This window comes from Lycium barbarum, chromosome 7 (assembly GCF_019175385.1).
Source record: "Lycium barbarum isolate Lr01 chromosome 7, ASM1917538v2, whole genome shotgun sequence".
Classification (NCBI taxonomy): domain Eukaryota; kingdom Viridiplantae; phylum Streptophyta; class Magnoliopsida; order Solanales; family Solanaceae; genus Lycium; species Lycium barbarum.
This window is the reverse complement of record NC_083343.1, coordinates 131,764,477-131,780,457: the sequence shown is the minus strand read 5'-3', so window position 1 is coordinate 131,780,457 and position 15,981 is coordinate 131,764,477. Positions and strand designations below refer to the sequence as shown.

At 35.5% G+C, this 15,981-nt stretch overlaps 2 protein-coding genes across 2 annotated transcripts; both read right to left on the bottom strand.

Annotated features, from left to right (window-relative positions):
• Positions 1–4,336: 4,336 nt before the first annotated feature.
• Positions 4,337–8,276, bottom strand: LOC132601972 (putative disease resistance protein RGA3). Its single transcript, XM_060315012.1, has 4 exons — positions 8,158–8,276; positions 7,891–8,047; positions 6,988–7,107; positions 4,337–6,025 (listed from the first exon to the last, which is right to left on the bottom strand). The coding sequence occupies exons 1-4, from the start codon at positions 8,274–8,276 to the stop codon at positions 4,337–4,339; spliced, it is 2,085 nt and encodes a 694-aa protein (XP_060170995.1).
• A 4,526-nt stretch (positions 8,277–12,802) lies between these two features.
• LOC132604476 (ubiquitin-ribosomal protein eS31 fusion protein-like) lies at positions 12,803–14,981 on the bottom strand. The gene is made up of 2 exons (XM_060317998.1): positions 14,832–14,981; positions 12,803–13,452 (listed from the first exon to the last, which is right to left on the bottom strand). Exon 2 carries the CDS (start codon positions 13,429–13,431, stop codon positions 12,961–12,963), a length of 471 nt encoding a protein of 156 aa, XP_060173981.1. The 5' UTR covers positions 13,432–13,452; positions 14,832–14,981; the 3' UTR covers positions 12,803–12,960.
• Between the last annotated feature and the right edge of the window lie 1,000 nt (positions 14,982–15,981).

The following is a 15,981-nucleotide window of genomic DNA, read 5'->3' as shown; positions in this document are numbered from 1 at the left end:
AAAGTGCTAATTGAACAGTTCAAATAGAAAACTGTTAGATAACTCCTTCTAATTAGGGGTGTACAAAGTAAACCGACAAATCGCACCAAACCGATAAATCAAGTCAAATCGAGAAAAAAACCCGACCAGTGGTTTGGTTTGACTTGGTTTGGTGTTGAAAAAAAAAATCAGACCATAATTGGTTTGGTTTGGTTTTAGCTAAAAAAAGTCAAACCGAACCAAACCAACCCGACATTACATGTATTCGATTTTTAAAATATTTTATGCATAATGTAATTTATAAATATTTCTTAAATGTTTTCATAGTTTTTTATCTATTATCATTTTATTCAAGCTTGAACTTAGAATTTTGAATGTCAATAAGTTTTATATCCTATGGATATTAGTAACTCATATAAAGTCCAAACCAAAACCAACTCAACACTAATACCAGCAAAAGATATTCAATTTACCACTAGGAATGACAATAATGTTGGATATCTATTCTTTAGTTTTGCATAATTGGTTTAGAGAGTGAAAATACATAACTTAAGTTTTTTTTTTCTTGCCATGTAATTAATAATTATTAGTTGTACTTATTTTAGCATGACTTAGTATTTTTAGATTATGATCATTTTCTTTATGGCTTATTAATTAGCAATATTTGTTTTAACCGATTTTATTATCTTTTGTTGAATATTTTAATACAATGTTATCACTCTTCTCACATTTTGTGTTATTTTCTTATGAAACACCTTAATTTTATAGTTGTATCTTACTAGTACTAAAGAAATATTTGAACTAAATGTTATATGTTTTGTATCAAGACTATTCCGAAAAAAAACCCGAGAAAACCGAATAACTTGAGAAAACCCGAGGTTGAAAAACCCGAATTTTATTGGTTTGGTTTGGTGTATAAATTTAAAAACCCGACGCAATTGGTTTGATTTGGTGTTTAAAAAATTCGAACTAACCCGGTTCATGTACACCCCTACTTCTAATAGTCAAAGGGAATTTAGAACACTTGAAACAAAGTGATTTGACATGACAACAATGGACCGTATCTTAAGCTATTTGAGATACCTATAACCATGAACTTTGCATAGTAAAAAATTGGCTCCGGGTAGAACGTAGCAACAGATCTTCAAATGGCCGTCTTCTGTTCCAACGACAAAGAGCTGCCAAAAAGGTAAAATAATGATACTTGATAAAATAGACACGTTCTGTGATTCATGATCACCCATGTAGAGATACTGAGGCGTAACGAATTGCTGGGCGTCCTGCCACATTTTGTTAAAGCCAGTAAGAATCAAATTACGAGCAAGCATTGTTTGCCGGAGGCAAGGAGCAAACTTAGAAAATGAGCCACCACAGAATTTATTTGTTCGACACCAAATTATGACCAGTGCAATACCTAGTAATTCCTAAGATTTTCATGTTAGACGAAGTTGATTACAGAAAATAAGTCACCACATTTTTCATTTGCTATGCACAACAACAATTTACTGTATAGTAGAAATCCCATATGGACTTCTGGCCCAACTCCAGTTGCACAAAAGTTAGAAACTCTAGGGAGTCAGGCCCGCTCCTCTACCCTCCTCCCAAAGTAAATACCAGACTTTCTTCATGGCAAGGTTTGAACACGTGAATTGTGTCACATCACGTGTTGCGTCCTTCCCATTGTACCAAATCTCTTGGTGCACCATATTGTAACACCTTGTACCCTCTAACTAAGTTACGTTCATGATTCGAGACTTAGAAACCAAGACGGGAAGTGTGGGAATCGAGAATTTACCTTGGAACGTAAATTGACGTCTTATGTCAAAAGTATGGGCCGTACAATTTTGTACGGGACGTACTTCTTCGTCGTACATTGCCCACTCCTCTACCCTCCTCCCAAAGTAAATACCAGACTTTCTCCATGGCAGGGTTTGAACACGTGAATTGTGTCACATCACGTGTTGCGTCCTTCCCATTGTACCAAATCCCTTGGTGCACCATATTGTAACACCTTGTACCCTCTAACTAAGTTACGTTCATGATTCGAGACTTAGAAACCAAGACGGGAAGTGTGGGAATCGAGAATTTACCTTGGAACGTAAATTGACGTCTTATGTCAAAAGTATGGGCCGTACAATTTTGTACGGGACGTACTTCTTCGTCGTACATTGCCCCCAAAAATTCCAAATCATTGGAATTTGACAATCCAGGTACGGGCATCAAGTACGGGTCGTACATTTATGTACGGGCCGTACTTCAAGCCGTACAACAAAGTACGGAACGTACTTTTAGCCCATACCCTGCAGACCAAACATCACAGGTTCTGGAAATTGCCAATTGAGGTATGTCCAAGATGTACAGGACGTACATTCAAGTACGGGGCGTACATTTAGGCCGTACTTTTCCTAGCAAATAGTATAAATACGTGAGTTCAGTCCAAAAATCTTATTTTCATATTTCCAAGCCCTAGCACGAAGTTCTTCTTTCTCTACCATTAGAAAACATCAAGGTAAGCCTATTCTAAGCATCTCAAGTGAATTCTAACATATATTCATAAAAATTAAATAAGGGTTCATCATTCCTAACCTTGGGTTTTCAAGAAAACTCATCTCAAGGATTCAAGATTAAAGCTTTTGGACTTCTTCTCAAAGTTCAGACTATTGTACAAATTGTGGAGCGTTACAGGGATGTAGGATTTTTATCTACGTGTGGGAACATCATTGTTCTTCCCTACGCCACGTTCTTCCATGATTATACGAAAGTTTATCAAAACTAGAGTTCTAGATATGTTCATGATAACCCCAAGTACATGTACCATGTTTGTATGATTACTTCGTTATTGTGTTGTTAATATCCCATTTTTGGTTATTGAGAATCTCTCCGTAATCCATGAAAACCTATATTTGCATTCCATGGGTTCTTAAATGCAAGATATGAACTCTTACGTTTATTTTCATGAAATTCTACATGCTTCCATGTTTTCATACAAGTTATATTATATATCTATCTTCATGCTATAGTACAATCACGATCATGTTTACAAGCATGTTATATAATTCATGGGCTACTAAGACAATCATATCCATGTTCATGTTTTGGGAGTTGCATAGATTATCGAGAAGGCTCAGATAGCCTAAAACTATGTATGCCAACGTAGGATAAGGATCGCTCCGCCCAGTTAGGACAATACCTTCATGTTTATCCATTGCGGATTATTGGATCCATTCATGTTCATGTTCATGTCTTGTACCCCGGTAAGGCACAGGATGGCTTAGCTGGTCGGGCAGAGATCAGACGCCATATACTCACGTGGTGGTTACATGTCGGTTATACTAAGGCTCTCTCACTTAAAATGTTTTGCTCATGTTTTGTATATATACTCATCTTTATGTTCAGTTTACAGTTTCAGTTCTATTATTTCATGTGTCATGCTTTATTTCATTCAGTTACTTTACATACCAGTACAATTCAAGTATACTGACATCCCCTTTATTTGCCCGAGGGCCTGCATTGCACGATGCATATTTACAGGACAACGGATCAGCACATTAGGATTTACTCGTATCAGCTTTTGGTGAGCCCCATTCTATTCGGGGTGTTATCTCTATTTATGTTTATTTCAGTTATGTGGTAAAGGTATGCCGGGGGCCTTGTCCCGGTAAACAGTTTAGCAATTAGACTCATGTCAGAGGTTTCATAGACTAGTTAATTATGTTATGTCAGACTTTCAGAGTCATATAGCCATTTTGGCTCAGTATTTAACATGTTATTTCAGACTATTTCCGCATCATGTTTTAAACAAGTATTTTCTCTACTATTATGAGATTTCATGCTTACTCAGATTATCCACGTTTTAAAGTGTATTTCGCATCAGCTCATGCCCCATGGTGATTCAGCAAGCCATGTGGTTCTCTCGGTCACATGCAGTAAGGCACCGAGTGTCGTGTTACCCCCAGGCCATGGTTCGGGGCGCGACACATATTCTGCCTAGTATACTCTTCATAAGCAAGGAATTATCGCAGCCTTAATTTGCACAAAAATTAGTGATCATAGAAGGGTATTATCTGCTACTTAATGACAAAATGCGTTTCATATTTTATGTGTTTCATATTTTACTTTTATATACTGGAAAACATAAACATAATAACACTTTAAACTGGTAACTCTCATTTTCTTAAGGTCATATGATTAGAGTTCCATTTTCTTCCCTTCTCAATTAGCATGAAACAACTATTAGAATGAGTACAGAGTATATATCAAAAAAAGATTCTTTAATCCTCTAGCGAATATGCAGAGTGAAACAATAACCATGCATAAGTCTAGTGCAGAATCAATTGAGTAGTTGTTTCTTACCATTTTAGTGATTTGGATCCATAGCCATCTCTTCATGATCAATGATGATTGAAGGTATGTGTTGAATCTTAAACCAATCCTCACCTTGAGGTTTAAGGCAACGGTTCGTTACTGGTGGGCAATTTGCTATGTAAAGATCTTTCAGCTTTGATGAAAGTCTTCCCTTAGGAAATGAAAGTCTTCCCTTAGGAAGTGACTGAAGGTCCTCACATCTAAAAATTGTCAATGTCTTGAGAGAGCTAAGTGAAAGCACAGGAATTGTAATAAGTTTAGGGCAACAACTCACTGTTAACTCAAGGAGACATGGAAAGTCCCCATTCTCCACGCCTGTCCATTTTTCAAGTTTCGGTATTCCCTCAACTTTAATTTTTTCAAGCTTTGAGAATGCAGGTCCTATTTGCCTCCCCCAATATCTGCAAAAGTGACGATCAATAGACCTTACCCCATACATGCGAACAAAGAGAAGAGACTTTAGTGACTGTAGACCTCCAAGCGATGGCAAGTCGCTACAACTTTTACATTCAACGAGAGTAATGCTCACAATGTTGTACAAATACGAGTTACTCATCCATGTAGGAAATCTAAAGCCACTGTAGAAAGATATTGTCAACTCTTTGAGGCTCACATGGGGCTGGAGACATTCCAATATATCCTCAACTGAAATGAAATCATCTGGATATTGTTCCCATTGCAATTCCAACTCATTGAGATGTTTCTTGTTCATCTCAGCTTCTCTAGCCTCCTCTACACTTGAAATCCGAAACGACCCACAAAGATCATTGAGATGCTTCAACTCTCTCGCACCGTAGCCTTTTTCCTTGCCAACAGTGAAGTCTTTTAGTGTCTGAAGGCTGGTTAGATTACCCATTCCAACTGGCATTGAAGTTAGTCGGCCAACAATGTTAAGATCCAAATGGCGCAAACTAGTCAACTTGTTGGTGCACTCTGGTAATTTATAAAAATTAGAACAACTCTGCAGCTTTAATATCTGTAAATACCGAAGACTACCTATAGTTTCAGGAAGGTACTTTATACGTGTCTTCGAGACATCAAGATAACGCAAAGATAACAAATGACCAATAGAATAAGGCAACAAAGATATGTTAGTTGCCTGCAAATCCAAAATTCTCAAGTGTGGCAGCTTGAGGAAGAAATCAGAAGGTACTCGCTTGATGGAATTACCATGCTGACAGAACAATATCAGAGTGCGCAACTGGTTGAGTTTTTCAAGAGTTCCAAAACTGACTTCCTCAAATTTCTCAGGGGGTAAGAACAAATGCTGCAATTTATCTTCTCGTACCCACAAGGATGAACTTGAGGACACAACAGTATTAACTACGTACATCATCATTCCTGTGGCCATGCAAAATCTAGATTGCACTATGACATTCTTCTTAAGCACGTCTTCGAAATGTTCATTCGCCACAACCTCTATTCTCCGTCCAAACTCAAAATCAAAAAATCCTTGTGCAACCCATAGCTGGAGACATTTATCCTTGTGAAACTCAAAATTATGAGGCCAGAGAGAGCAAAAATAACTTAAGCGATCAGAAAGCTCCTCCAATTTTAAATGTTGGGATATGTTGGCCCCTTCAAAACTGTTGTCCAATCCCTCCTGTTCCAATGTTCTATTACTTGCCATTGCCTTAATTGCTATAAAAAGTATGTAAACTCCTCGAAATATTCTGGTAATCTGCATAAGAAGATAAATCTATATCATAATCGTATTACTAAGGGTAGGAATAAGAAGACCATTACCAGCAATAACAAGGATGATAATTACTTAACAAAACGGTGAAAAAATTTACAAGAGAGCATAATATATGCTGCTGAACCAAAGGGAGAAAAATCGTGACAACTAGTCCTTTACGCTCGTTTTATCCCGACAGATGGTACCATAACATCATCCCAAAAATAAATGTAAAAGGACCAATTTTTTTGTTTAAAGAGAAAAAGAATATTCTGATAAGAAAGAGAGTTTTCTAGGACAACTAGTCCTAAAAAAATAAAATATAAGAATTAGGGGAAAAGGTTACTTATGGGCAAATAGGGCAGCCCAATCTATCTCCCCTCCAAATGACTAATTTCCAATGGACAAAAGCCCTTCTAGTTGAGCTCGACAATCAATTCTCTCAAACTCAATAATGTATGTCGGATCTGATGGTGTAGCAAGAAAAGAAAGTTGTTTCTGATTCCTGAGTTAATCTCAGTGTGAAGTGCACTTCACGTTTTAAAGTTTATCCAAATGATACTCCAACACCAACTATCATAAAGCTCGTCAGTTTTCAGAACAATTTCTCTAGCACCAAATAATATAAAAGTTTGTCCACCCATGCTTTTGCAAATATTTCATCATACCGCATTAAGTGTTGTTATACTTATTGATTTCTTCCATACCAATCCTTAAGAAATCACTGAAATTAGTTTCTAGGTCCCTTTAAGCGAAACGTTCACATAAGGATAGCAATGTCCTATATAACATCAAAACACACACAACCGCTTATATGGGCATGAATCTAATACTTCTGGAACTTCTTTAATAAAATCTTTTCAAGCAATAACTTGACCGGTTTCAATTTAGTTTTGTGCATATCTATCAAATTTAACATAATCAATACTATATAGAAAAAGAAGGAAAAAACAGAAAACAATAACCTTCAGTGTTTGCGGGTTTTGCATGAGAAGAGAAGGAGGTCTCGAATAGCACCATTTCAAGGGTCTAAAGCAATTGTGCTCTCCCCAGTAAGTGGTCTCAGATATTAAAGAATCATCATCCTGAATTAAACTCATGTTAAAAGTTTATCCAAATAACAAGCTAGCGCCAAATATCATAAAGCTTTTTAGTAGTTCCTCCAGCACCAAATAACATAAAGCTTATCCAAACTATCATGACGTTATTGTAAGTCATAGCTTCTAAATTTAGAATTATTTTGCATCATATTGAACTCCAGCAGTAAAATAAGCCCAACTCACTAACTTCTCACGACTAATATCTCAATTGTAAGGAAAGTAATTGGCTCTGAGATGTTTTGTTTGAGTTTAAGTATCTCACAGATGGAACAGAAGATGAAATAGTTACAACTTCATCCTAAAGAGATAGAACTGTCTTGTACAAGGTGTATAAGAGATGCATGCAGAGATACTTCATGAAGTACTTTATAAAAATTTGGTATGTCAATTGGTAGCAACTATTACGCTTCCTCCCTACAAGACATTTTGAGTGAGGCAACTTCCGAGCCAAAGGTTGCTTGAGTTTAACTGACAACATTTCACCTATGTTTTTGCACCAAATTAATGGAAATTCAATTATTGAATCAATTCATAAGCAGTCACAGAAGTTAAGTTTCTGTAAATGTCTTTTTGAGTCAATCATTCATATTAAAATAACAATAGCTAAAATACCATCAAAGCCATGCCACCAACTCATACTTCTGGAATGTTTAATAAAAAATGTTTTTCACCAATAACTTGACCAGTTTCAATTCATTTTGTGCACAAAATTCAACCTTCGACATATAATTAATATTATCGGAAAAGAACAAAATGGAGAACAAAAACCTTCACTGTTTGCTGGTTTTGCAGAAGAAGAGGAACGGGTTTCTGATGACAAGATTTCCAGTAACTGGCACAGCCATGCCCTCCCATGTAAGTGATCCCCAATGTTGAAGAATTATCAGACCTTTGAACAGTCTCAAGAAATTGAATCGTTGTACCACTGTAACCAACAAGAGAATGGGAACAAATTAATACTTGATAAGCAAATACCCGCAAAAGAAAATATAATTTAAAAGCACAAAACATTTCACTTAGAAAGACATTGAGAACCTCTTTCGATGATCTTTGGATTCCGCTGCAGCTTCAGACAATGCTTTATTTCCACTGGAGGTTCCGGAAAGTGTCTCACCATTGCCATGGAGCATATCTCTTTCTCGTGTCCCTCCCATGTTTTAGGCATCCAACTACATGAAGCAATTCCACTGCCCTCCGCAGCACTCTCTGCCTGCATACATAAAGAGATCAAATATGTGAGCTTTAGTGTATGTGGTGGGACAGATGCTGAAGACTGAAAGAATGCACAACTTGTGGTCTGCAACTTATGGTCTGATTGTTGGACGAGCCATAATCGACTCGTGTCTCTGAGAAAGAATCCCATCGATCCCCCTGCAGCAACTAATGAATACAATGTGATACTAACACTAAACTACTTGCAATTTTTTTTATAACTGTGGTGTCCGGGCCAGCTTACACGCACCTCGACTAATTCCAAAGGATACCTGCCACCTCCCACAAGCATCAGGTACCCAGTAACTTTGTCCACCAAGGCTAGGACAGATTGGAAGAAATCACCTAGTGTTTTTTCTCTTCTGAGATTGAACCTGAGATCTCATGGTGCTCAACCCGCTTCATTGACTAGACCACACCATTGGGTGCACATGTAATTTTTAACAGATTGCAGACGTCGAATGCAGAAATGGCTAAGAATACTACGAGCCCAAAGATGTCACCACCTACAATCAACGTTTTTTTTTTTCCGACCTACAATCGACACTTGCGTAGAAAAATATGTCTTTTGTTTTTAAACCCTGGCCCAAATTGCGCACACCTCAACTAATTGCACGAGCTACCTGCCACCCTCCACCAGCAACAGGTAACAGGTAACTCTGTCCACCAAAGCTAGACCAGATGGAAAAAAATCACCTAGTGTTTTTTCTGTCTCTGCTAGAAATTGAACCTGAGACCTCATGGTGCTCAACTCACTTCATTGACCACTGGGCCACACTCTTGGTTTCAAACTACTTGCAATTTTAACCTCCCATGTCATAACAAAATCGTAAAAGGGAAAATTACGCACTTTGTCTAGTTTTGAAAATATTTATGCCATGTAGCCCATACTTTTGAGTTTGTAACTTGATTTAGCTCATATTTGTGTATAAACGACACCTTTTATACACTATCATACACTTTATACAAGGTTGATACACTATGTATAATGCTTTCCCCAGGTATAATGTTATATAATATTGTATATAGGCTACATGGTTAACTTTCAAAAGCTGTATATTTTTTCAAAATTTCCCAATTGTAAAATGCTATGATGCATGCAGCAAATTAAGAAAGAGCAATGTTTAGAAAAACTGGGAATCTGTTGTTGGATTTCATTCAAATTCAAGGGACAAATAATATAATAGTAGTACTTAAGTTAAAAGGACCTAGACCATTACTAAAATTTGGGACAGTCGGGCATGCATGGACTAAAAATTAGGATGAAGAAACTTGTGGGATGCATTTTCTAAGCAAGAATTGAAAGAAAAGAAAATGTTACCATGTTCCTCATGGGGAGATTAATCTCAGGAACACCGTTGAGATTTAATAAGAGTTCTGTTGAGATTTGTTGAGTTTGACTGGGATTGAGAAGCTGTGTTAAAATTGTGTTTATTGGTTACACGGGTACAATACCTTGTGTCACATAGTATATTTTTTAAATGATAATTTAGGAGTATTTGATTTCAACGCATTTCCAACTGAGAAGTAAATTTTTAGTAGATGTAACGTATTCAAGATTTGAAATTTATGAGTTTAGATTCGAAATTCATTTACAACCCATCTAACTAATTGAATTCGAAATATGTTATTTACACTTATTTAGTAGGTCGTTTAACACATATACGGGTTTAAGCCAAAATCTAAACACAATAGCTTATTCACTAGATCCCCCTAGTTAATATCTAAGAAGAGGATACCCCGGGAGTATATAAATTCCACACAAAATTGCACAGCCAAATCAGCTCAAACAATCAAAATACCATGGTTAGCCATCAAACAAAAATATTGGAATTGAACATGGTTTCATCAATCAACTAACTAGGCCCCTATTCCAACAAAAAATTGGACTAGAATTTTGTAGATAAAATTAGTTGACGTCTCTATCGGTAATTTGCGATAGCTCCTATCGGTTAACTAATTAAAAACTCCTCGTTTAATTAGTGGTGTCGGATTCAACCCTTAAAATAGAACGTCTTTGGTATGAAGCGCTTTATTCTCCAAAAGTGAGACTTCTCAGTGCGGATATGAATTAATCGGACCCCAAAACAAGAACACTGGATGAGAAACAAAATAAATAAAAGATAAAATTAGAAATTCTAAGGGGGTTAAATATAAGTAAGAGTACCCTGAGATCCAAAATTGTACGCGAAAATAATTTTTTAACCACTTTTCTCGCTATATTAAAAGTTCTTTTTATGTTAAAAGGATTTAACAATATATATATATATATATATATATATATATATATATATATATATATATAAAGGAATGAGTTTTACCTTATTCGCACGATATAATATTTCAACGTAAGAGATTCAATAACATGTCAAGTGTGAGCATTTTAGGTTTGGATTCATCGCCAAGTTAGAAGAGTTCTAAAATTATTTGATTTTAGATTATATCATGTCACGGCCAGATAAAGAGTTTCAGCAAATTCCTGTCAAATTTTTATGTTGTTTAGATCTTGTGATTGACTATATAAATAACTCTCTGTTGTAATACTTTTTATACTATTTAATAAAAACTTGCACAAATTTTGCATGAAATGTATAAAACAGCAATATGCAACTATTGCACTGACCCAAACACCTCGAAATTGGGGAAATTGACATTTAGGTGCAAGTCTTACGTAGTATTGGCATGCTTTTAACCCAAAGGTGTTTAGCAAATAAGCCTAGAAAAATTGGCACTATGTAGCCAAATGTTTCATCCGCATATTTTGTTTGAGCAAAAATAGGGAGAATATCTTTCTCTTTCCCTATTTCACGTTATTGTATTCTTAACACTAAGGATTCAATTTTTTATTATTATTTGGTTACTGCATATCCATAAAATTAGGGATCTAGTTATTCATGTTGTTCCTTTTTATTTGAAGTACTAGTTAAAATACTCTAATTATTCCCTTATTTCATGTTAGATATCCCTAAAAATTAGGGAGCAATTATTTTGTTTCCCTTATTTCATGTTTTTGCAGCATCATTAAAAAAAATCATATTAATAAAAGTTGTCTTTAACATCATAATATTTGATATACACATTTAATGTGGATACTAAACCTGTTAAAACAAAATGTAAACATTTATTGAAATGTATACATCAACTGTGAAAGAGTCTTTCATTTGATGAACACATTTAGTTGATTTATAAATTTAGTTGGTATAAACAGTTTATGTACACATTAGGCCGACTGCATATAATATTTGATATATACATTTAACATGGATACTAAATCTTTTAACCCAAAATGTATACATTTATTGATAAAAGTATACATCAAGTGTGAAAGAGTCCTTCATTTGATGTATACATTTAGTGATGTATACATTTATGCCTTAAGACAAACTTTTACTCAAAAATAAGTTGCAGGGTCAAACCTCCATAGGGGTTTGCAAAATTCCACTAAATTTTTTTTTTTTTTTTTTTTTTGCCTTTTCAAAATCAGAATCAGAAACATCCTAAAGTTCTTTGAAAGACTTTTCTTCCCTATAGTTGTAGTATAAATTAACAAGAAGCTCCATTTTGATTCGAAGGTGTATACCTATTTTGAACTCCACTAAATCCATTTTTTTAAAAAAAAAAGATTCTTATAGTGGAAGTTCTAATTGTAATGGGAGTTCTAATTGAATGATTTTAGGAGAAGAAAGTGGTGGGTTTAGGAGAATAAAGTGGTGGGGGGAATTTTGGAAAGAGAATGAGAAACTAAGAAAATAAATTGGAAAAAAGAAATGGAGAAACCAACATATAAAGAGAACAAAGTAAAGAGAGAATGAGAAAGTGGGAGCTATTTTTTTCTCAAAAGGTTATGGGTCATGTTGTGCTAAAATATTTGACCCAAAACATATATATTGACTTTTTTATGCCAACTTATTAAAGATTGGCTAATATATGCCAAATTAGTCTAACACTTGGCACACTATGCCATTGCCAAATTCCCGAACTTTTATGAGTTAAAGCTATATTCGCCATCGGTAGTTTACACTACTAGGCATCTTTATCTAACTAAGAATTCTTGTGGATTCCAACCTGAGAATGGACAACTAATCTTTTCTCCGACCCACTGTCGGACCTGAGAGCGGACATAGCGGACATCTATAATTGAACATGGTTTTATGGTCGGTCCATGACCCCTAGACACCAAAGGCGTCCTTGGGGTGATTATCTTAGTTCCTATGAGGTGGAGATGACCCTTGGGGCAATCTCATAGTTCTACTGAGGTGGAGATCATGCGGTCACCCCACGAACTTTTCTTCCTTTTCTTTTGCCGCATTTCGATCAAAGGGTTGAAGACCAACATCATAAGTTCAGTTCTGAAGCATAAGTGATAAACATTAAACGCAAATCAGCACAAACAATTGAAACACGCACTAAAGCAAATCATCACACAGAAGCATAAAAACAATTGCGAAAAACGGAAGGGGACAGCATATTTTAGTTGACAAAATCCATAACTTCTTATAAGCTGCAAACATAATCCCATAATTCAAAATCATTACATCTTGTCACAGACAAGACATAGGAGAGTATAGGGACACAAATGTGGGCAAAAGAGTAACTAAGATATAGTGCTAAGCAAAGCAAACTCATCTAATCACCACCAGCCTTCTGGTAAACATAGGTAAGGCCACATTTACCACAATAGTGCCTATCAAAATGGTTAGCCATGAAAGTCCCAGCACCACATTCAGCGTTTGGGCACTCCTTCCGGAGCTTCTGAACCTTGCCAGAATCATCAACCTTGTAAAACTGGAGGACAGCGAGCTTGACCTTCTTCTTCTTGTGCTTGATCTTCTTAGGCTTGGTGTAGGTCTTCTTCTTACGCTTCTTGGCACCACCACGAAGGCGAAGGACAAGGTGGAGGGTGGACTCCTTCTGGATGTTATAGTCAGCTAGCGTTCGGCCATCCTCGAGCTGCTTACCTGCGAAAATCAACCTCTGCTGGTCCGGTGGAATGCCTTCCTTGTCCTGAATCTTAGCCTTAACATTGTCAATGGTGTCCGATGACTCTACCTCTAAGGTAATAGTCTTGCCCGTCAGGGTCTTCACAAATATCTGCATCTTTCCCGACTATGTGCACCACTGAATTCAACATGAACACAGATTCAATAAATCAATTTACGACTTGCTTAAAAACAAAACTCGAAGCAACTGTATAAATCTTTTGTATTCATTTTGCTTTATTCAGGCCAAATCAAACAAAGAGCAAATATTTCATCAATCAACAAACTCGGTCTCTATTTCGATGAAATAATTGGAGTTCCTCCATAACCATTTTGGTCTATTTGGAACCAGACTAAATGAAGTACATATATAACTTGTGAATCACAAAAAACAACGATATGCAAAAAAAGGGTCAGCTCATACGAGTTCTCTGTAACCATGCGTTTCTATTTGAACGAAATCAATCACTACACCTCAATTAGAGACAAAGCTACTCCATACACATTTCGCTCTATTCAGGCTAAATCAAACAAGGAACGAGTATTTCATCAATCAATCAACTGGGCCTTACTTCAGTTTATTCTAGCTCAAACTAGAGGAGAAACCAATATTAACATCTAAAAATCACAAGAAACAATGATATGTCAAAAATGGGGTCAGCTATATGAATTCTTTGTAACCATACAGTACAACAACAACAACAACATACCCAGTGAAATCCCACAATGTGAGGTCTGGGGAGGGTAAAGTGTACGCAGACCATACCCCTATCTCGGAAGACAGGGAGGCTGTTTCCGAAAGACCCTCGGCTCAAGCTTGTAACCATACGGTGCTATTTGAAAATCAACCACTATACCTCAATTAGAAACAAATTTGCAGTTGACTTTATAAACCCTCTATAAAAATTTCGTTGTATTCCGGCCAAATCAAACAAAGAACAAAATATTTAATCAGTCAACTGGGCCCTCTGTTCCAATTAAGAAAATTAGCACTCCTCTGTAACTACTTTGGTCTATTATAACCCAAATTAAACAAGAAACATATATTAACATGCAAAAAATAACAACATAACAATTATGTGAGAACTGAGGTAAGCTATATGAATTCTAAGTAACTATTAGCACATTCTATTTGCACACAAATCACACAACAAGTAACAACACACAACATAACAACATACAATGTATATATATATATATGTATATATATATATATATATATATATATATATATATATGTATGTATATGCATATATTAACTTGCTAAAATCACATACTTTGGTCTAATATAGCTCAAATTAAACGAGAAACATATATTAAAATGAAAAAAAAAAAATCACAAGCAAACAATGAAATGTAAGAAAATGAGGTCATATATATATGAATTCTATGTAACTATTAGTACATTTTATTTGAACCTAAATCAAACAAATATATTAACTTCTAAGAATACACATAATTACAATTTTTTGTGATTTACTATATTAAAAAAAAATACATTGAGAAATAGGAACTTACAAATTGAAGATGGAAGAGTGGCGCTACACAAAAGAGTTAAAAGGAAGAAAATAGGGTTTGTGAAGAATATATTGTTCCAATTTGGGCTACACATTTGTTATTGGGCCAGGCCTGCAAATATTAATTTGGGCTTGAACCAAAGACCCGTCCATTTCGATGGGCATCAAATTGGGTCATTTGCACGATTGTCCTTCAAAGGTACTGGTCTTTAATTTTTGGCCCTCAAATTGTTGGTCTTTAATTTTCCGTTCTACTTTGATATGTTTATCCTTGAGCCGAGATTCCATCGGGAACATCCTCTCTACCTCCCAATATAGGGGGGGTAAGGTCCGTGTAGGCATTATTCTCTATAAACCCCAATTGTGGGATTACACTGAATATGTTGTTGTTGAGGTTACGTGTAACGCAATTAATTCAAATTGTGTTAATCTTTGGATAATGTGTGAATGTAACGAGAATGACATAATAACAACAACAAATCGTATAATTGAAATAAAACAATTAAGAAAGCAAGAGACAGAGATTCTTATTGATTTCCCATCCTAGATGATGGATATATATAAAGAATAGTGATGAACAACAAAGTTGACTGGAAATAAGAATAAAGTCATGCCTAATCAGGAGAATAGATGAATACAATTGTGGGAAGTGGGGAATTTTATAGGATAACCAAAATTAGATGTTCCCATAATCCTCGCCCATTTCAATTGTTACATGGTTAAGATCGTGGGTGTTAAATGAGATTAAATAGGGCTGGGCGTTCGGTTTTTTCAAAGTTCGGTTCATTTTTTGAAAGTGGACACCGAACATCGCACCAAATTAGTTCGGTTCGGTTCAATTTTTTGAAGTTCGGTTCGGTTTTAATTTTTCTAATTCGGTTTTTTCAACATGGGCTTGAAATGCTTGTAAAATTAGGGGTAGGCGTTATGTGAGTTGTATCTAATTTATTATAATAGGTGAAATAAATTATATGAATATTATTCTATGTATAACATTTTTATTATACTATAAGTAATAAAAATCAACACTCAAATTATTATACTTGTGTTCAATATCCTGTAGTGTTAAATGAAAACTGAGGTTTTATTTTTCATGGAACAATGAAAGAAGTTGAGAATGGGGAGGAAGTAGAAAAAGTAAGAAAAAAACA

Excerpts from the sequence above, each read along its gene's own strand:
- LOC132601972 (XM_060315012.1), bottom strand. The coding sequence starts at position 8,276 with ATGGGAGGGACACGAGAAAGAGATATGCTCCATGGCAATGGTGAGACA. Across the intron at positions 7,108-7,890 it reads AAAACCAGCAAACAGTGAAG|GATGATGATTCTTTAATATC; the intron begins GTTTTTGTTCTC and ends AGTTTAATTCAG. Across the intron at positions 6,026-6,987 it reads AAAACCCGCAAACACTGAAG|ATTACCAGAATATTTCGAGG; the intron begins GTTATTGTTTTC and ends CTTCTTATGCAG.
- LOC132604476 (XM_060317998.1), bottom strand. The coding sequence starts at position 13,431 with ATGCAGATATTTGTGAAGACCCTGACGGGCAAGACTATTACCTTAGAG.